The sequence below is a fragment of the Manis pentadactyla genome, chromosome X (assembly GCF_030020395.1).
Source record: "Manis pentadactyla isolate mManPen7 chromosome X, mManPen7.hap1, whole genome shotgun sequence".
Lineage (NCBI taxonomy): Eukaryota > Metazoa > Chordata > Mammalia > Pholidota > Manidae > Manis > Manis pentadactyla.
In genome coordinates this window covers 144827167-144848038 of record NC_080038.1, presented here as the reverse complement: position 1 = coordinate 144848038, position 20872 = coordinate 144827167, and the positions used below count along the sequence as shown (strand labels likewise).

The 20872-nt window shown below is 40.4% G+C and overlaps 1 protein-coding gene across 4 annotated transcripts in view; it reads left to right on the top strand.

Moving 5' to 3' along the window:
- Positions 1 to 18813, top strand: part of GABRA3 (gamma-aminobutyric acid type A receptor subunit alpha3) — a 183503-nt gene extending 164690 nt beyond the window's left edge. For 3 of the 4 annotated variants that reach the window (XM_036887263.2, XM_036887262.2, XM_057495284.1), the window contains 2 exons: positions 2913 to 3124; positions 16631 to 18813. In XM_036887263.2, the coding sequence (XP_036743158.1) occupies positions 2913 to 3124; positions 16631 to 16966 (548 nt within the window). In that variant the 3' untranslated portion in view covers positions 16967 to 18813. Of the gene's footprint in view, positions 1 to 2912; positions 3125 to 16023; positions 16070 to 16630 lie in introns of all 4 variants that reach the window. The other variant, XM_036887265.2, reaches the window with a different exon arrangement.
- Positions 18814 to 20872: the final 2059 nt, after the last annotated feature.

The window sequence follows — 20872 nt, the reverse complement described above, 5'->3', positions numbered from 1 at the left end:
TTTGAGATCGATCATGGTCTTAAATGCAGAAGCTAAAAATATAATAAAATACTCTTAGAACTAAATATAAGACCATATCTTTGCAATCTTTGGAAGGCAGAAATTTCTCAGTGTGCAAAAAAGTAATAACTGAAAAAAAAAGAATAAATTGGGCTGCATTAAAATTTAAAAGTTCCACTCATCGAAAGGTAACATTAAGAAAATGAAAAGGCAAGCCACAGATTGGGAGAATTTATTTTATGTAAGTACATATCTGACAAAAAATTAAATATATAAAGTGGTCTTACAATTCAATGACATGAATATAAATAATCCAATTTTAACAATTGGAAAAAGACATGAACACACATTTCACAAGAAAAAAGATATAAATGCTCATTAACACATGAAAAGGTACTTCACATCATTTTATGTCAGGGAAACGCAAATTAAAATCACATGGGGATATCTTTATAAACACACTCAAATTGCTCGAATTAGGAAGACTGACAATTCCAAATATTTGTGAGGTTGAAGAGCAATTGGAACTCACATACACTGCGGGGGGTGAGGATGTAAAATGGTATAGATAGCCACATGGGAAAAACAGTTGATGGTTTCTTATAAATTGAAAATACATTTGCCGTAAGATCTAGGTATTTCACTCCGAGGTTATATACCCAAGTGAAATAAAAATATACATCCTTGAAAGGCTTATATAAGAATGTTCATAACACTTATTTGTAAAAGCCCAAACTGGAAAACATCCAGATGTACACCCACAGTGAATGGGTGTTTACGTTGTGGCATCTTCATCCAGTGGATTAACAACTGTAGATTCTCATAACAGTATGGATGAATCTCAAAGATTATGTCAAACTAAGAAACCAGGCACAAAATCATACATAATATATGATTTTCTTTATATGAAATTCCAAAACAGGCAAAATTAAACTGTGGTGCTAGAGACCAAAGATCCTAGCAGCTTTGACTGGCTAAGAACTCTAAACAAGATGACAGTTCTCATTCAGCCCTAGAGGCTAGGACTCTAAAATCCCTACTGAAATACGACACAGGAACACTTGTGTTGCTGTGTAGTTCTCTCCATCCATGCATTGGAGTGCTGACACGAATGTGCCAGGGTGGACAACTGCATTTGCTCAAAACCATAAATGAGGTAACCTGTTTCTCCTCTGAATCACTCCTTGCTCAGACTGGTCAGAGGGTTACTGAAACTTGTGTCCATTCTCAGAACTTGCCAGGCTACCGATTCAGACAGTTTGTTAATGTGGCTGATTCCTGAAGGGGCTTAGTGTGTTTTTGCTAATCAGTTTTGATGACTCTTGGCCTAGTTTGTGCAAAGGTGGTCCTTCAGGGCCCCTCTGTTGGAAATGTACTAAGCCCTTCCCAGGCTGGGTTTACATTGATAGAGCATATGTATGAGGAAGGTATGCAAGGAAGCAAAATAGGAGAGGAGGTCCCAGATGCTGCAACACACCTGCCTAAGTCTCTGGGGAGAGTTAATGGTCATTGGGGCTTACCTGCTTGTTTTTCCATGTAATACCTCTCAGCCCAGGAGGGCGTCCTCCGCTGCCCTACCTGACCCAGCTCTTATTCCCCTTCCTCTGTGCCAACACTCAGAAAGAGGTTCTGGCTACTCCCCCACCCTCAAGTGTGGATGAGTTTGGGGGCAACCGCCTTGTCAGAATTCTGGGGGGGGTAGAAACTATAGGGAATATTCATAGATGTGAAGAATGAAGCCACAGAGGAAATTGCCCAAGGTACCGACCAAGTCAGTGGCAGCGCTCAGGACTTCTAACTTACAACACCAGTGTTTGGGACTAGACTATGATTGCTAATAATTATAAGATTATATTGTTTAAAATGCGATTATAATTATATGATAATTAACTATGTAATTATGACAGCACTATTGTTAATAATAGTAAAATAAAAGTAATGTTAATCGCAGAAGCTACTATTGAGTGAGATCACTCTGCCAGATATTGTGCCATGGTCTTCATAAACATCATCTCATTGGATCGCCCAGCAAACCTCTGAGTCATGCGATCACACACACTTCACACATAAAGCTGAGGCTCAGTGGGGTAGAACGTGTCGGTCAAGGTCATATCACCAGTAAGTGGGGCTACCAGAATTTCAGTCTGTCTCACTCTGACTCCCAAGCTCATACTGCTAACCGGAGCACTACGTAGCTCATGTGTACATCTGAAATATGAATGGATTAGGAAAAAAAATTAAAAATAGAATTTAAATGTGAATAAAGGAAAGTCTTAAATTTAGGTTAATAATGCCGCTAAGAAAAATAATCAGTTGATCTAAAAGCAAGAACTAGATATTGGAATAGCTTTGAGTTCGCTCAGTCCGTGTCCTGATCCTTGGGCTCAGTTCTGGGCTCTTAAGAAGAGAACTGCGAGAGCAGGGCAATGGGAGGAACAAAAGAGATGAACGTCCTCATGAGGAACCATGGCCACTTCTCCAGCTCTCTGAAGGCCTGTCCGGGAGAGGAGAGAGTAAGCTTTGCTTTCCTGTGTGGCTGGAGAAAGAACTCGGAGAGCAGTCAGTGGGCTAGGAGGTAGAGGAAATCAGATTTCAGCGAATGTAGATTTTTTCGAATTAAAATGGTCTCTTACAATGAAATAAGTTACTATTCTTCAATGGAAATGTTTAAGCAGAGGCTAGAGGACAAGTTTTAGAAGTACTCTCCTGGAGATTCCCATTCCTGTGATCATTGGGATGGGGTGGTTACTAGGTAAAACCATTCTACTTTGACATTCGCTGTTTTTAACACTTTAAAGGGGCCTTATTGAGTGGGGTATAGCTCCTCCTTTCAAGGTGGAAGTTGGTGGTCTCATCAAATATGCTGTAAATGTCTTGCAGTGGCAGCTGGTTCTCATCTTCTCTCTCCCCAGGTGTCACCACTGTTCTTACCATGACCACCTTGAGTATCAGTGCCAGAAACTCCTTACCTAAAGTGGCATACGCGACGGCCATGGATTGGTTCATAGCCGTCTGTTATGCCTTTGTATTTTCTGCACTGATTGAATTTGCCACTGTTAACTACTTCACCAAGCGGAGTTGGGCTTGGGAAGGCAAGAAGGTGCCAGAGGCCCTGGAAATGAAGGTGAGATACAGCCAGGGTGGGGGCTGGGAAGCACTCCCTGAGAGAACTGTGTTGGAGCCAGGAGTGGGCAGCCTGCAGCCTGTGGGAACTGGCCAGGGCTGCGTGCTATTCACTGGGGTCATCAATCCAGTTCTCAACTGGAGTGCTTCTTGGCAGTGTGGAATGTTTGCTAGGGGCAAAGAAATGGTATCATGGAGGGTTGGTGTTTTGTGGTGAGGGAACAAACCTAAGTGTGATACTGCTGGACACGAGGGAGACCCACTGTACTTACAAAGTCACCCAGAAGAGAGGATTCCATCTTCAACTCAGAGAACAAACTCTAGGGCCACCTCTGCCCCTCATTATCCAGTAAGTTCCCATTGCAATCAGACTAAAGTGGTCACCATTCCTTCTGTGTCTTTGCTTATTTTTCACTATCTTGAATGTTCTTTTTTATTTATTTTTCCTGCCTGGTGAAATCTACTTATTCTTTGAGACCCAGAAAAAATGCTGTTTTCTCCATAGAGCCTTTCCAGAATGATCCAGATAGCTTTAGTTTCCTTCCAGGAGACAGGGGAGGTGGTGCACCTGATATTAAAAGCATTTATTTGTATTAGAGACTTCTGTCTGCCTTTTCACTAGACTGAACTTCTGGAGGGCAGAGACTTGTCTGCACCATCTTTCTAACTAGTTAGCATCCTTGCACAGCATCTGACTCATAGTGAAAGCAGGGTAAGTGTTAGTTGCATTGGTGGATGGATGGGAAGGAAGAAAAAGACAATAAACAACTGGAATTGGTAGGAATAAAACATGAATACAGTGAAATCAAGACTGTCCTTGGCTGCTTTAAAAGAGTTCAGATTTCTAGATCTAGATGAAGACTATCCGAAAGTGCTAAAAGGAACTGGTAGATGTGGTCCCAGAACCACTCCAGAACTCTGTGGAGAATCATGGGGAAGAGAAAGGATGATGGAGACTTTTCAAAGTGGAGAAAAAGATACATTCCATAGAATATAGATCAGTGAGCTGGTGAAATTTTAGAGTAGATTTTAACTATTTAGGTAGAATTTATTAACTCCTTGCTATGAGCTATGAAGAATAAGCCTAATTCTACTAACTCCATCAACTCTACCATAGGAACTTCTGGTTTTATTATTCTTAATCTAGTTGTCACCTTTGTACCCTTAAAATATATTTACCCATCTGATACTTGATTTATAAGCAATGAACAGGGTCTGTTGACCCTTCACCCACTATAAGATACAAGGAAATTATTGTATTTTTCCTCTCTCCTTCTTTCTCTACCAGTACTGTCATCTCCCAACTTTTGTTTTTACATTATTTCTGCACTATCAAGTTTTATAACATTTACATGTTTTTAATGTGACCGTAATTCCCATAGTTGATTAGTCATAGTTCTGCATTTAAATGGGCTCTCTTCTCAAAATAGTTATTTTATTCATTTTTCCATTCAGTGCTTAATTACTTCAAGGCTGTCCCCTAGAAGTTTCTTTAAGAGAGGCCCATGGGAACCCTATTTCCTACTCTCTTGCATGTGTAAAATTATCTGTCAGTTGTATTTATACTTGAATTGTAGTTGGTCTGCTGTACAATTCCTGGGTTCTAATCTCTGTCTCTGGCATCCACGTACATGTTGCTTGCTATATTCAATTCTAGCACTGAATGTTGTTATGAAGAATTTTTAAACCGACCTGAGAATCTCTTACATAATAGGGGACTTGATTTTATGGCCTAGCAGCCCATATGAATGAGTCTTTTATTTACAAATTCCAATTACTTTACAAGGATGTATCTTCATCTAGCTGTGTGTATTCTTCTTAGGACAGCATGTCTCCTTTCAGCCTATGGATGCACGGTTGTCTTTGTTTCAGGAACATATCTTCATTCTTTTCTCTTCCTAGAAGCACAGATCATGCATATCATAGAGTTATTTTTTGTCTTCCATATACACCATTTTCCCTAAAAATTTTTAACTCTTCCATTTCATTTTGCTCAATTTTTTCTCAAGCCTGCTTTCTATGACACCAACCATGTTTACCAGTGTCTATTATTTGCCTTCATTTCTGTGGTAGCATTATTGTTCCTTACACTAATGTTATGATTTCTGTTGACATATTTTTCATGTGTTCCATAATTGTTTTGTGTCTTGTTCTAGTATCCTTTATTGCTCATTTTTCCTCTTTTTGCAACATATTTTGCATCAGTACCATATTAGTTTGTTTTCAATTATTACTCGAAGTTGCATTAGAGGAGTTCTTTATTAGCCGTGGTATGTGTGAGAATACTATTTTGGGGAGGGACTGAGAGTGAGTAGGATAGTAGTGAGTAGTTAAGAATGAGTAATTTAAACGTCATCTGTTGTCTGCATAAACTCTTATGAGTGCTCCTCCTTGTAGTTTTGATTCTGCTTCTAACTAACAAGATGTTCCCCTTGCTCACGGGAAAACCCTCTATGTATGCCTCATGTGTGTGTGTGTGTGTGCGTACGTGCGTGTAGTATTATATCCTTTAATTTTCCTTGTCTCTACCACCTCTGCTACTGCGTGGTAGTCAAACAATGTTTCAGTATGATCTCACTGTCCACCTGAAAGCTGATTTTGTTTCAAGACAAGGGTCATTTGGTTCTTCACTTAGGTCATGCCACCCACCTTTTAGGACTCTGTTCTTGGCCTGAAATCCAGAAAAACAGGCATCCTCACTGTCTTCCTCATCCTGGTCCATTTCTTTCTGCACCTAGGAGCCCTTACTCTTTGTCATTAGCATTAAAAATTCTTTCAATAAAATTCTTTCAAGTATTAAATGCTGAGCTTCGGTTTCTGTCTCTCATTTTTTTTTACAGTTTTTAGTTGGTTCCAGAGAGGAGAAGGAAGCAAAAATGTCCTTATTCTGACATGTTAAACTGAAAGTTCCCTAAAATATATCATTACACAGGTGTTTTAAGAGCAGTGAGCACTTATCAGTGATATCTAGCCCGAGTTCTCTAAGAAGAAATTATGCCAAACTAACCTTAAGAAATTTTATAAAAAGTTTACTAGACTGGTGGACCAGTAAATATCATAGACCTTATTAAGACATTTGACTAACTTTTTTATTGTGCTTACATGAAGAAGAAACAGCAGTTGAAAAAAATAGTACAATAAGGCTGATGTAATTAGTTGACCAACTAAAATCAAATCAAATTGACTGATGAATGGACATCAACCGTAAGGGGCATCCCTGTGATAATCCATAGGGCTTCATCTTTGACCCTTTTCTCTTAAATGTAGTATCATCAGTGATTCAAATGAAGACATATAATAAGGTAGGAGATTCAAATTTGTAAAGTGGCATTAATGAATGTTGATTGGAGAGGAGTACCTTCTGAATTACAAATCAAAAAGAATTCTGAAGTTTGACAGGCTGAAATCAAGAGTAACATTTGCTAAATCACATTCTTACAAATTATTAGTTATGGGATAGAAAAGCTTAACAACAGTTGCACCTTAGAAATAAGAGGCTGCAATGCAGGGGGAAAGCAAATTTAATGTAACCTTTCCATGTGGTTAACCCTCGAAAAGCCAAATTTTCTTTGAGTCGGAGTTAAGGACTACCTAGGACAAGTGAGATGTTAAGCCCTTGTGTAAAGTGCACTGTTCCAGTGGAGGAGGGATTAATGCCTCAAGGGGACGGTGATTGCTAATTTCAGGTATCTGAAAGGCTGCCATGAATGTCTTGTGGAAAATGTGGTAGACTTGTTTTTTTTTGTGGCCAGGAAGAGGTGCAGGGATGATTTGAAGGCAGAGAACTAGAATAGATTATTAAGAGAGTATAGATGATGGTGATCTCAGTCTTCCATCTTAGTCCCTCTCTGTGGTCAATCCACTTAAACGAGCTAAAAGAAAGTGACTAGCAAAGATAGATTTGGAAAAAAACTATGGAACACACAAAAATGATCTCTAATGCAAGGGTGCTGTACTTTGTCTACACTGCTACAGTGTGAAGGAACTAACATGAGAACCACTGACCCACAGAAAAAAAGTAAAGTTTGTTGAAAATACAAATATTGGACTTTTACCTTAACTTATTTTAGTTTCTTTTTTCCTCCTTTGGAGAGATATGTTAAACTTTGTTTGCTTCATAAGTTTAGAATATGTGGGCATGAAACTGTCTAAAAATAACAAATTATTTAAAAAGCAATTTCTGATTTGTACTATGGTCAAGGATTAGATAAAATGTAAGCGGAAGGATTAGAAGGAAGGAAAAGAAGGAATAGGTGAGCTGTGGGCTTCGGAGGATCAACCGCATGTGTTTATCATTGCTTGCTTTGAAGATCCCACTAAAATGAGAGTAAAGAAATAAAATAGGTATAAAACCACAAGTACCAGGAGACCTAGAGAAGGGATTTCAGTCAAACAAGAGCTTGAATGCACTTTTTAAAGGAGAATGAACATGAAAAGAGAGAATAACTAATTTATGAAGCTGGAGTAAGACAGAACCCCAGGGAAACTTGGTGTTTGAGGTGCATGGTAAAGCACGGAATTGAGCACAGGGATGCAGCTAGGGGGACTGGTTAGAAGTCTGTGTCAGAGCAGTAAAGATGCCAGAGCCCGCCTGACATGTGAAATGCCTGCATCCAGATACATACTTTGCAGAAGAGCAGCAGAAGTTTCTCTCCTAAAGAAGCTGACTGTCTCCAGAGAAAAGACCTTTACACAGTGATGTTTTGGAGTACCCCATAAAATAACTTGCTTCTGACTGACTTTAAATCAGTCTGCCAATCAACAAGCCCAGATCAGGTATACCGGGCATACTGACATCTTTTATGTTGCCAACCACACTGGGATACCAAGGATTAGTAAAGTGAAGTTTGCAGTGTGAAAGAAAAGCAAAGATTAAAAAAAAATACTCATCTTGGAGGGAATAAAGGTAGTTTAGGGAATTGAAGAAAATTATAGCTTTTATCTTATATTTGTAAATATATCATATCTTTAAAACAAGAATGGGATGCTAATATAAAAGGAAAACAGAGAATAAGGAAGAACTCTTGAAATTAAAAAGAACTGCCAAAATAAAAATTTCAGTAAGAAGGTGGGAAAATAAACCAAAGAAAATTTCCCTATAAGTAGAGCAAAAAGGAAAAAAAAAAGGTAGTGTAAAAGAAAAGGTAAGAAGAGACTTAGGAATGAATCCAGCAAGTCCATCAACTCAGAGGCTAGAGAGCTAATGAACTGAGAAAGTAAAGTAAGGAAATTAACAACTAACAAAAGACATTTTTACAAATGGAAAGACATAATGCCTCCAGACTGAAGGTGTCCTCGGAGTCCCACATAAAGGCACATCATCATGAAATTTCAGAAAACCAGGTATAAAGTGATAGTCTAAAAAGATTCTAGAAAGAAAATAGACGTTATCTACGAAGAAGTGATTAGGATTTCCTTTTTCCCTTGATGTTTTCCTTTGCACTCAAGTCGCCTTCTCTCTCACTAGCCTCATTGGATGAGCCTCTATATTTTATTCCTGTGCTTTCATGCCAACCATCTATTCTCCACCCAACAGTCTGAATGATCATTTAAAATTGTAAATTAGAAATAAATTTGCTCAAAATACTTTAATGATTTCCCACTACACTTAGATCAGAATCCTGTCATCCTTACCATGGCTTTCAAAGCTTTACAGGATCTGGTCCCCAGATCTCTGATGCCACCTCTTACTGTCCTTTTTATTTTTCCATGCATTCCTCTTAGGTCACAGTGGCCTCCTTAATGACCCATGTACGGGTCACTCTCATTACGATCCCAAGTGCTTTGTCACTGGTATTCTTTCTGTCTGGGAGTTTTGTTCAGAACTTTTCATGGCTTGCTTTCTCATTTTATTCAGATCTCTGCTTACCTTCTCTGACAGGCATTCACCATCCTTCTTTGCCTGTGCCCTGCTTTATATGAGTCACCATTATACTTCTCAGCTTCCTCTATATATTTATATATATTGCTCTATATATTTAGTTGCTTGCATGTTTATTACATTCTCCCCTCCACTGAAATGTGAGATCCTTGAAGGCAGGGGCCATGTTTTACTGTTCACTGCTGTGCCACCAGCACCTAACATAGAAACTGCCATATAGTAGACACAGTAAATACTTCACACGTGAAGGAAGTATTTGTCTTCCTTGCTCTTCTGTCCAGCCGCGGCCGCATGGTGTATCCCTGCAGTCATTCACCAGCACTCTGGGTCTCCTCAGTCACTTCAGGCCAACTACTCTACTTCTCTCTGAACATCTTCCATAGCCACTGATCGGTGACATTTGTGAGTTTGTTCTCTTGAATTCTGCTAGTCCACCAATCTGTGCCTACAATCCTTCTCTGTGTCCCTAATCAGTTCTATGTTCTATTTCCATAAAATAAATTTTAAAGCATGACTGTTCCCTTAACCTTCTCCATGGGGAAGGTAAAAGCCGTTGTATGAGATGTGCTTTGATTTACTGGGCACCTTTCTCCCCACCAAAGCATTAATAGTATTTGAGCCTCATCGTCAGTTTCCTTAGCTGTGATCTGGCCCCAGGCAGCTCCCCGGTTAGGCTCTGGACGCCTTCCGCCCTCTCAGGAAACTGATACACGTAAGCATTGTTCTTCCATCTGCATTTTTCTTTCCTTTCCATTGGTGTGCTGACCCTCTCCTAATCCATCATGCTCCCTTCCTGTTTTGAATTTGCTTGATGCCTTATGTATGCCCCTCTGCATGTTTCTTGTGCCTTCTCTCTTATATTTTAGTTCTTTCCTATTTTAATTAATCTTCCTCATTGGATAGACTGATATTTGTCATCTTAACCATTTTAAGAGTATAGTTCAGTAGGGTTAAATTTATTCACAATGTTGTACAACCGACTTCCTAAACTCTTCTGATCTTGAAAGTTTCAACTGAAACTGTCACCATTGAACAACAAATCCCCATTTTCTCCCCCTGCCCTGGTAACCACCATTCTACTTCCTGTCTCTATGAATCTGACTACTCAAGTACCTCATGTAAGTGGAATCATACAGTATTTGTCTTTTTGTAACTGGTTTATTTCACTTAGCATAATGTCCTCAAGGTTCAGCCTTATCATAGCATGCAACGGAATTTCTTGCCTTTTTAAGGCTGAATAACATTCCTTCACATGGCTAGACCACATTCTGTTTATCCATTCTTCTCTTTATGGATACTTCAGTTGCTTGTACCTTTTGGCTTTTGGAAATTATGCTCCTACAAACGTGGTCATACAAATAACTCTTCGAGAACTTGCTTTCAATTTTGGGGAGTATATACACAGAAGTGGAGTTGTTAGATCGTATTTTACTTCTATTTTTAATTTTTTGAGGAACCAACATACCATTTTCTGTAGTGGCTGCACCAGTTTTCATTCCAAATAGTGCATGAGGATTCCAATTTCTCATCCTTGACAGCACTTGTTATTTTCTGGTTCTTTTTTTCTTGTTGTTGTTGATAGTAGGTATACTAATGGGTGTAAGGTGGTATCTCATTGTGGTTTTGATTTGCATTTCCTTAATGACTAGTAATGTTAAGCATCTGTTCATGTTCTTGTTGGCTATTTGTATGTCTCCTTTGGAGAAAATGTCTATTAATGTCCTCTGCCATTTTTAAAATTGAGTTTTTTGTTTGTTTTGTTTTGAAATTGAAGCATAATTGACAGATGATATCCTGTTAGTTTCTGGCATGCATAATAGTGATCTGATACTTTCTGTACATTAAGGAATGATACCCATGATAAGTCAAGTTATCATCTGTCACCTTACAAAGTTATTACAATATTATTGACTATATTCCTTATGCTGTACATTATACCCCCATGACTTATTTATTTTATGACTGGAAGTCTGTACCTCTTAATCCCCTTCACCTATTTCACCTTTATCCCAATCCCACTGGTTACCAACAGTTTGTTTCCTGTATCTATGAGTCTATTTACATTTTGTTTTGTTTGTTTGGTGGTTTTAGTTCTACATATAAATGAAAATAATGGCATTTGTTTTTCTCTGACTTATTTCACTTAGTATTATACCCTCTAAGTCCATCCATGTCTCAAATGGCAAGATTTCATTCTTTGTTATGGCAGAGTAATACTTGATTTTATCTGTCTATATCATATCTTCTTGATGCATTTATTTATCAATGGACACTTAGGTTGTTTCCATATCTTGGCTATTGTAAATAACGCTGCAGTGAACATAAGCATGTAGATGTCTCTTTACATTGGTGTTTTCAGTTTTTTTGAATAAATACCCCAAAGTAGAATTGTTGGATTGAATGGTAGGTCTTTTTGTAATTTTTTGAGGAACCTCCATACAGGTTTCCATAGTGGCTGCACCAATTTACATTCCAGCTAATAGTGCATGAGGATTTCCTTTTCTCTACATCCTCACTAATATTTGTTACTGCCTTTTTGATACTAGCCTTTCTGTGAGGTGATAGCTCACTTTGGCTTTGATTTTCATTTCCTGTTGATTAATGATATCAAGCATCTTTTCGTGTATCTGTTGGCCATCTGGATACCATCTTTGAAAAAATGTCTATTCAAGTCCTCTGCCCATTTTTAGTCAAGTTTTTTTAATATATTAACTTGTGAACATTCTTCATATATTCTGAGTATTAATCCCTTTTCAGGTGTGTGATTTACAAATGTCTTTTCCTATTCAGTAGGTTGCCTTTTTGTTTTATTGATGGTTTCCTTCACTGCACAGAAGCTTTTCAGTTTGATGTAGTCCCATTTGTTTATCTTAGCTTTTGTTGCCCTTACCTGAGGAGACAGGTCCAAAAAAAGTATTGCTAAGACTGATGTCAAAGAGCTTACTGCCTAGGTTTTCTTCTAGGAGTTTTATGTTTCAGATCTTACATTCAAGTCTTTAATCCATGTCTGATTTATTTTTGTGTATGGTGTAAAATAGTGGCCCAGTTTCATTCTTTTTGCATGTAACTGTCCAGTTTTCCCAGCACTATTTATCAAAGAAACTCCCATTTCCCCATTATATAATATTACCTCCTTTGTCATAGATTAATTGACCATATATGTGGGTTTATTTCTGGGCCATCTGTTCTATTCCATTGATCTCTGTGTCTGTTTTCATGCCAATGCCATATTGTTTTGATTACTATAGCTTCATACTGCAGTTTTTGTCAAAGTTTTTTCAGTCTTGTGCGGTTCCATACATTTTAGGATTCTTTGTTGAAGTTCTGTGAAAAATGCCATTCGTATTTTAATGGGGATTGCATTGAATTATAGATTGCTTTGGGTAGTATGGACATTTTAACAATATTAGTTTTTCCAATCCATGAGCATAGTGTATCTTGCCAATTATTTGTGTCATCCTCACTTTCTTTCATCAGTGTCTTATAGTTTTCAGAATATAGGTCTTTCACCATGTTGGTCAAGTTTATTCCTAGGTATTTTATTCTTTTTGATGCAATTGTAAATGGAATAATTTTGATTTCTCTTTCTGCTAGTTCATTGTCAGTACACAGGAATGCAACAGGTTTCTGTATATTGATTTTGTATCCTGCAACTTTGCTGAATCTAGTTATTAGTTCTAATAGTTTTTTGGTGGAGTCTTTAGAATTTTCTACATATAGTATCATGTGATCTGAAAATAGTGAGTTTTACTTCTTGCTTTCCAATTTGGATGACTTTTATTAATTTTTGTTGCCTGATTGGTCTGTGCAGGACTTCCAATACTGTTAAATAAAAGTGGTAAGAGTGTGCATCCTTGTCTTGTTCCTTGCCTTAGAGGAAAAGCTTTGAGCTTTTCACCACTGAATATGGTGTTAGCTGTGGGTTTCTCATACATGGTCTTTATTATGTTGAAGTATGTTTCCTCTATACCAACTTTGTTGAGAGTTTTTATCATGGATGGATGTTGAATTTTGTCAAATGCTTTTTCTGCATCTCTTGAGATAATCCTATGGTTTTTATCCTTCACCTTGTTAATGTATATTACATTGACTGATTAGTGGTATATCACATTGATTGATTGATTGATTGATTGATTTGGTGATATTGAACCATCCCTGAAATAAATCCCATTTGATTAAAGTGAATGATCCTTTTAATGTGTCATTGAATTTGGTCTGCTAATACTTATTTGAGGATTTTTGCATCAGTGTTCATCAGAGATACTGGTCTGTAATGTTCTTGTGTTGTGTTTGTCTGGTTTTGGTATCAGGGTCATATTGGCCTCATAAAATGAATTTGGAAGTGTTTCTTCCTCCTCAATTTTTTTGGAATAATTTGAGAAGGACACAGCTTAACTTTTCTTTAAAGATTTGGTAGAATTCACCAGGAAGGCATCTGATCCTGTTTTATGGGGGTTTTTAAATCACTGGTTGGGTTATTTGTTTTTTTTCTTATTGCTCTGATTCATCTTTGAATCTCACAAACATATGTTCCACTACTTTGCCCCATTTCTGTAGACAGGGGTTCATGAAAATTGGATGGCTGTTAGGAGGTTGACACAGTGGCTTATCTGCATATACTGTCAAGGTCCTGGCTGCGTCTCAGGTACATTCAGCACTCTAACTAGCCCTCTAATTAGCACTTGTGGAAACAATAGGCAGGAATGCCAGCTGAGGAAGACTCTTGAGTTGCAAATATTGGTCTATAAAAGTTTTTGTTGCCTCCTCCCAAAACCCACATGAGGTGGCTTTCTAGAAGAAAAGCTTTCCTTGTCCAGGGGTCACACTCTTCGGGGTAATTTGAAGGAGTCAGTTTCAGTTTTGTGGTGTGGGAATTACTCCAGGCTGAACTAGAGAAGTACAGTCTGTATAGGAGAGGTCAAGACTAAGGAAGAACAAACTGGAAATCATATTGGGAATCTTCAGTGGTTGGGGAGGTGGTCATTTTTTAAATCAGTAAACACCTATTAATCCCATGCCTAAGCCAGGCACTTGGCTAGGGAGTTAAGAATTGCAACTTGGTCAAAGATGTCAGTCTAGTTCGTATCTATCAAACTGCAGACCATAGAGAAGCATTGGAAAACTCGATGCAGAAATGGGAGAATACTAGCTATTAATCTCTGCCTCATGCTCCTGCCTTCTCGACACTACAAGTTTTTGCTTTGATTTCCTTCTTTGACAATTTAGGTAAAAAATATAGTGGTTGATTTAATGTTGGTCATGTTGGAAAGAGTAGAGGAAATTAAAAGGTAATTTTCCATTATTACTTAGAAAATCTGCAATCATTACTTTAAAAGTCTGCTATTTGGACTGATTATTTGGGAGACTTGGTCATACCCAGTTCATAAGATGACTAAATGAAATGGTGTACGTGAGAGCTAGCAAAGTCAGGGTAGTAGGTTTTTTCCCCCTTTTTCTCTTTTTGTTTGTCTATGAAGAGAGATTACTAAGCAAATTAATAAGTAAGCAGGCAAACAAGTAAAATGCTCTTTTACTTAATAGCAGAGGCATTTAGGAGCAGGCCTCTATTTACCAGTGAATTTGCTAATTATAAATGAGCCCCACGTAGTATTTAAAACATTTACAAGGTTCTTAGAAGCATTAGCGTTCTGTCCCCCTTCCACTTGTAGCAATGTGACTGCAATCCCCAGAATAATTTTGCTTTTAAATGTTCTACTAAAGGGTTCATGTACTTAAACCAACACTCCCTATTTGTTCCACTCCCCTTCCCTGACTGAAAACTCGGAAGCCAGCACAGGCAGGCTGAGCAGGAGGGCGTGGCATTCAAGGCCTTTGCCGTACACATGGGGATCCAGCCAAAGCAGACTTTGTCGTCCTTAAACAGGCAGTGCTCTTTGCCTGTAGATGGGCCTTTGCTGCATCTTCATCTGATGAGCTCCTGTTCATCTTTTGCAACGTAGCTCATAAACCTCATAGCTTTCTCTGAGCCACCTTTTCTAAGGCCTGCAGGTACTTTGCCCCTCCCTCTACTGAATTCCCATCACACTTGTCTCATATCTTTGGGAACGCAGATCACCTTATACGTCAGTGATGTGTTCACAAGGCTCTCTCCCCCACTGGACTGGGAACTCCTGGCAAACAGATACTGAACTGGACTCATTTCTTAACTTTCCCACCTATCCCAAAATACCTAGCATAGTTGTTGGCCCAGTAGACATTTAGCTAATACTTGGCAAACGTTATTATTAGGTGGAGAAACATAAATGACAGTGTAGTCTAAAAGAAAACCTTATTAAAACGGTGGGGACATGAAAGTAAAGAAGAGAATAAATAGAAAAAGGCTGGAAGAAAAGAGATCAGAAAGGAAGAGTGGGAGTAGAGAGGCCCAGGAAGGAAACTAATAGGAGGGCGAGGAGTAAAGGAGTAAAGCGCAGATTCTGGGAAGCCAAGTAATACTGAGAAAGGGAGGTGTGTGCGATTAGGACACCACAACTAGTTGTCACTTCTCATCATGTATTCCTGGTCAGTTCTGAGGCTCCATCTGTCCCCACTTTTCCCTAGAAGCAAAGAGGGGTGGAAAAGTCCAAAGCGGGGAGTGAGGCAGCAAACACTGTACACTATGGGCTTGGCCTCTGCCTTTGGCCTCCCCTTCCTCAGCATCGCTCTTCTGATCCAGGACTAGGCTTTGTCTCCTTTTCTTGTATCTACATGGAGGGTCTGTGTATACACAAGTCATATATGTGAGAACAAATGGGCATGTGTGTGCATGCTTATTTCCCATTGAGGTGTTTTAACTCTGAAAAGAAGTCCAAAGGGCAGTGTCACAGCAAGCCCCCAGCTGTCCCTGCCTGCAGCCTTACAAGAGTAGGAAAACCTGCTGTGGCCCCTAGCCTGCTGAACACATTTACAGTGCATGAAGGGTGAGAGACTATTGTCATGATGCATGTAAACATGCCATAGTATTTATTTGTCTTTAACATGAAATGACTTTCAGACTCATCAAGCTCTCTTCCTCACAGGGGATGTGCCACTTGATGGTTGAAGCCTTTTGGAGTTATTTCTCGGGTAATCAAAAAGTGTGTTGTCCCTGTAGAAAAAGCACAGTGCAGCCCTGGATAAAAGTCAGGAGCCCAGGTAGCTAGAGTGGGGCTCTGTCAGTCTGAGGCTGTTTTCGCTCATCAGTCAAATGGGAGTAATCTCACCCACCTGCCTCAAAGGGTTGCTGTGAAGATCAAATCACATGATTATGTAGGACCCTATATGTGATCAACATTTCAGTTTCCAGTGATTTCTACTACCATTCTTTCATCTGTCTGATTCTCTCAACAACCCTGCTAAATAGTTTGATCCTCATTTTACAGATGAAGAAACTATAGCTCAGAAGGAAGAGGTGACTTGGCCAAAGCCACATATCTAAAAAACCAGGATGATGATGCAAGTTGTATGTCTTCAAAGTCATCTTCAGTTGTCCTTAGACACAAACCTGGTTCCTCAGTGCTATTGGCTTCACGGCCTCTGTTCCTTAACTTCCCTCGCGGCTCCTCCACCTCTGAAGGTGCTCTCTGTAATGAATTGATTAGCTTTTGTTTTGTTCCCCCTTTCTCCTGTACTTTTTCTGGCCCCTAGAAAAAGACACCAGCAGCCCCAACAAAGAAAACCAGCACCACCTTCAACATCGTGGGAACCACCTACCCCATCAGCCTGGCCAAGGACACTGAGTTCCCCGCTATCTCCAAGGGCGTTGCCCCCAGTGCCTCCTCAACCCCGACAGTCATTGCTTCGCCCAAGGCCACCTATGTGCAGGACATCCCGACGGAGACCAAGACCTACAACAGTGTCAGCAAGGTTGACAAAATTTCCCGCATCATCTTTCCTGTGCTCTTTGCCATTTTCAATCTGGTCTATTGGGCCACCTACGTTAACCGAGAATCAGCTATCAAGGGCATGATCCGCAAACAGTAGGCATTGGTGCCACAGCAACCAGAGCGCTGTATACCCTAGTATGCATCCGAACTCCAGGCACCCGACCTCCAGGGCTCCCCTTTATGTGTTTCAGGATTCTTCTTTTTAACCCTCTGCCAAGCTGTCAGTTCATATTTATGAATCTCAGTGAAAAACAAACATAGAAAGAATTACTTCTCCCTCTAACATTGCTGAACATATCCTTATCAGAGCCAAACACTGCCGTTTGTCCAGTTGCTCATCTTAATCTGCCAGTTCCCCCAATCTGGGAGCACTGTGTGTGTTTTATTACACTCTTCCCACTGCACAAAGAACAACAGACTCTACTACCTGTTGGGAGACTCTACTAGTGGGAGATCTGGCTGTTGGAGAGGTCTAGATCAAGGAGGACTGTGGAGTGGTCCAGATCAGATGATTCTGACCCATTAGGAAGACAGGCTGGGCTATCCCATGTGGTCCCGCCTGGCACCTTCCCTACCTTCAGCAGGGTCCACAAGCCATAAGTACTGATAGCAAGGGCAGGAGCCAGTGCTAACCTCTGAAAATGCCCACCCAGCTCCTTTATTGGCTTGGGGGTTAGTGGACACAATTGAAGCTCACCATTGTTTACCATATTATGGACAAAACACCAACTTGGCCAGCCAGACCCCAAGATGGCTGGTGTCCTGCCATGTCCAGCCCCTCAGAAAAATAGTACACTCTTTGGTGTATGTGCCCCCAAAGTAAGCCCTCTTCTCTCAAGCTCCTTGTCTCCCTTGAGAGCTGGTATCCCTTGTAACCAGCTGGCCACTGCTTAGTTTGGTCTCATTACCATCTACAAATTCTTCAGGAAAAGGGTAAAGTACTTTTTAAATTCATACTAAAAAGAGACAAATGGAAACAAATAACTGCACAATAATTTAAAAAAGACTAGAGAGCAAAGTCACCTCCTTGCCAAGGCAAGTAATAAAATACTGGATGGGGCAAGAGATTTGGGCTGGGTGGTAGTTGAGACTTGAAGTCTGGCTCAAAAGAGAGGGCCACGGGCAAGCAAAAGTCGCATTTTTTCTTCCATACCCTCCACGCTTCAGACCCCAGCTCAGGCACAAGGGCTTTGCCCCCACCCCATCAGGGAGCTCTGGGTCTCTGTTGATGCAGATTATGAGAGAGCTGCGCTGGAGTTTTGAGTCAGCGAAATCATTAACTTTATTGCCAGTTTGATAATACATTATTTAGATAATTTGATCTCATTTGTTATTGTGCGCAAAAGGAAGCTATAATTGTAACATTTTTATAAGGTAGATAAACTGAGTCTCAGATATTTGAATGACTTGCCTAGGCTTCTTAAAAGGGTCTGTACTGAAGTGCAGTTTGGTCGAACACAAAGATTTTTAGAAAGTCACAATGTGTCACCCAAAGAGACGAGGTGCATAGATCGAGCTCAAGGGGATGAGATTAAGATGGCAGCCCCAGCCACTAGTCCAGAGTATCCAGGAAGCCCGAAGTCAAGCCACAGATGGCACCAAAACCACTCTCCCTGCCCACCCCCTGAGCAGAGCCCCCAAGGGGTCTATCATGAGCTGCTGGTTGCCCTTGCACACATCCTTCCCCCGTCCCCTGCTTCCATGCCACTGCTGGGATAATGCATGCCAGTCCCAGACTGTGTCTATAGGTAAATTCATGACTAGCGGAGTGCAGTGTCGTGACTCTGGGGGGGGGGTGGGGGGGGCGCTGTTCATGACTGTCTTAAGGAATTCAGAATGGAAGCCTGACCTTTGCCTTTCTGTAGAAATTTGTGTTTCCAAATGCTTTGGTGTAATGTTTAGCGGCTGTTTATTAAACTTATGAATTGTACTCAGGCTGGAGAACTTGTTCTGGTCCCTCTTTGCCTAACACAGGGAGTCCTCTGTTCTTGGCTGTCACCCACACTTTTGTGCCCCCTTTACTTGCCACTTTTTAACACCTTTGAAATAAGCTGGGGAGGTGGAGAAAGACAAGTACCAAGTGATGTCACTCATTTGTGGAGTATAACAACAAAGGACAACTAAAGGAAGAAAACAGCAGAATCACAGAGTCCAAGAAGGGACTAGGGTTACCAGAGGGGAGGGGGTAGTGAGGGAGAAGGGGATTGAGGGGCATTATGATTGGCACACATGGTGTGTGTGGGTCACGGGGAAGACAGTGCAGCACAGAGAAGACAAGTAGTGACTCTGGCATCTTACTACGCTGATGGACAGTGACTGCAATGGGGTGTGGGGGGACCTGATAATATGGGTGAATGTTGAAACCACAATGTTTTTCAACTTTGGTTGGCTCAGGGGTCTCATTACCTCAGGGGTCAAAATAACAGAAATGTACTGCTTCCTTTTCTAAATTCACCCACTTCCAGTAGAGAAAGGTATTTTCATTGTAATTCTAAAGGCTATCTTTTTCCCACTGGTAACTATTTCCCTTAGGTAACTGTTAAGTGTCTGGTTAGTTGATCCATGTGCTGGGAAATGAATGATGATTCTTATTTCTTACAAAGTTAGGAAAAATCTGGGAAAATATCTCATGAAATCTGCTTGAGGAAATCACCTGGTTCTAAGGGATGGGGAGTATCTCTTTGGGAGATTTCAAACCACGTAAAAGGTTTTCTTGTTTGAAATAGATCAGGACCTTGGCCAGTCTGACCATCAGTACCTGGTCCAGCTCCATGGTCCCCTGATTGATGCCCTGTGCTGCAGCAGTCTCAGAGCCTGGCCAGTTCAGACATACCCCCTGAACATGCGACAGCCTCCCTTGCAGAATTGTGTGGTACCAATATTGGGTTGTTACCTTGAGAACCTGCAGAAACCACTTTATCTCTGGAAATGTTTCCTCTGGTTTTAGGGAAAAGTTCAAGAAGTTCCCATCAGCACTTCTGTTGTAGAGCTCCCCTAGAGTTTGAAACCCTGCCCCAAACTGGGACCAGTATCTCCAGACTATAGTATTTTTTTAGTATTTTATGGCATACAGAGCATCAGAGACAGCCCTAGCAGTTCTAGAGGCTGCTGGAAGAACGTCTGACTCGTGAAGAGGCACTCACTGAATATTTATGAAAAAGTGAAAGCAACTCTAGATCAGAGCTGCCTGAGGGAGGGTTCCTTAGGGTGGTGTTGAGAGGAAACTAGCTAAATTATGATCGATGGAGACTAGTGGGAACAAATGCAAACAAATGCAGCCTTCTAAAGTAACTCTAAGGGTATCCAAGTACTAATAAGTGTGCTTGGTTTTAAATGCTTTTAAATAAGTTTTTCCTACTTAAATAATTGTTTGCTTCTATGGGATTTTAAATTTGGGGGTTCGTTTAATGACCTATTAGTTCCTCATGCTAAAGTACTGAGGGCAGGAGAGGAAGTCTCCTGTGTACTCTGCCCATCTGAAAGTCTCTCACATGGCCCACTGGCCCATCTAGGATGCACCTGTGTTATGACACCCTTTAGAAGGCTTCCCAATCACAGTTTGGGAAGAAGGTCCTCTGGAACTCTGACTTGTCCTAAGATGTTTAGCAGGAGATGGAACAAACAAGGGAAATGGAAGAGAAAGGAAATAAATGGAAGTTCTGGCAAAAGGGCCTGAGAATTGGAGGCAGGCATCGCTCTCCAATCTCAACAGCTTCTAATTACTCAGGCTTCCGTTCACCTGGAAACATTCATTGTCTGCTCATCCACTGGAGTGAGGGTAGTGGTGCCTGTCCTTGTTGACCGGGCAAGCCACTCTCTGGTGCCTCCTGTCTTTGCCACCAGAGAGCAAGCTGGACATGTTCTGCCTGGCTTCATCCTCAGCTCCAATTTGGTGTCATGGGGAAAGCATTGAGAAGAATGAACACCTGAATTTTAGCACAATTGCTGTGTGATGTTGGGCAGGTCCCTACAAATGCTGAGACTTAGTTTCCCCATTAGCAAT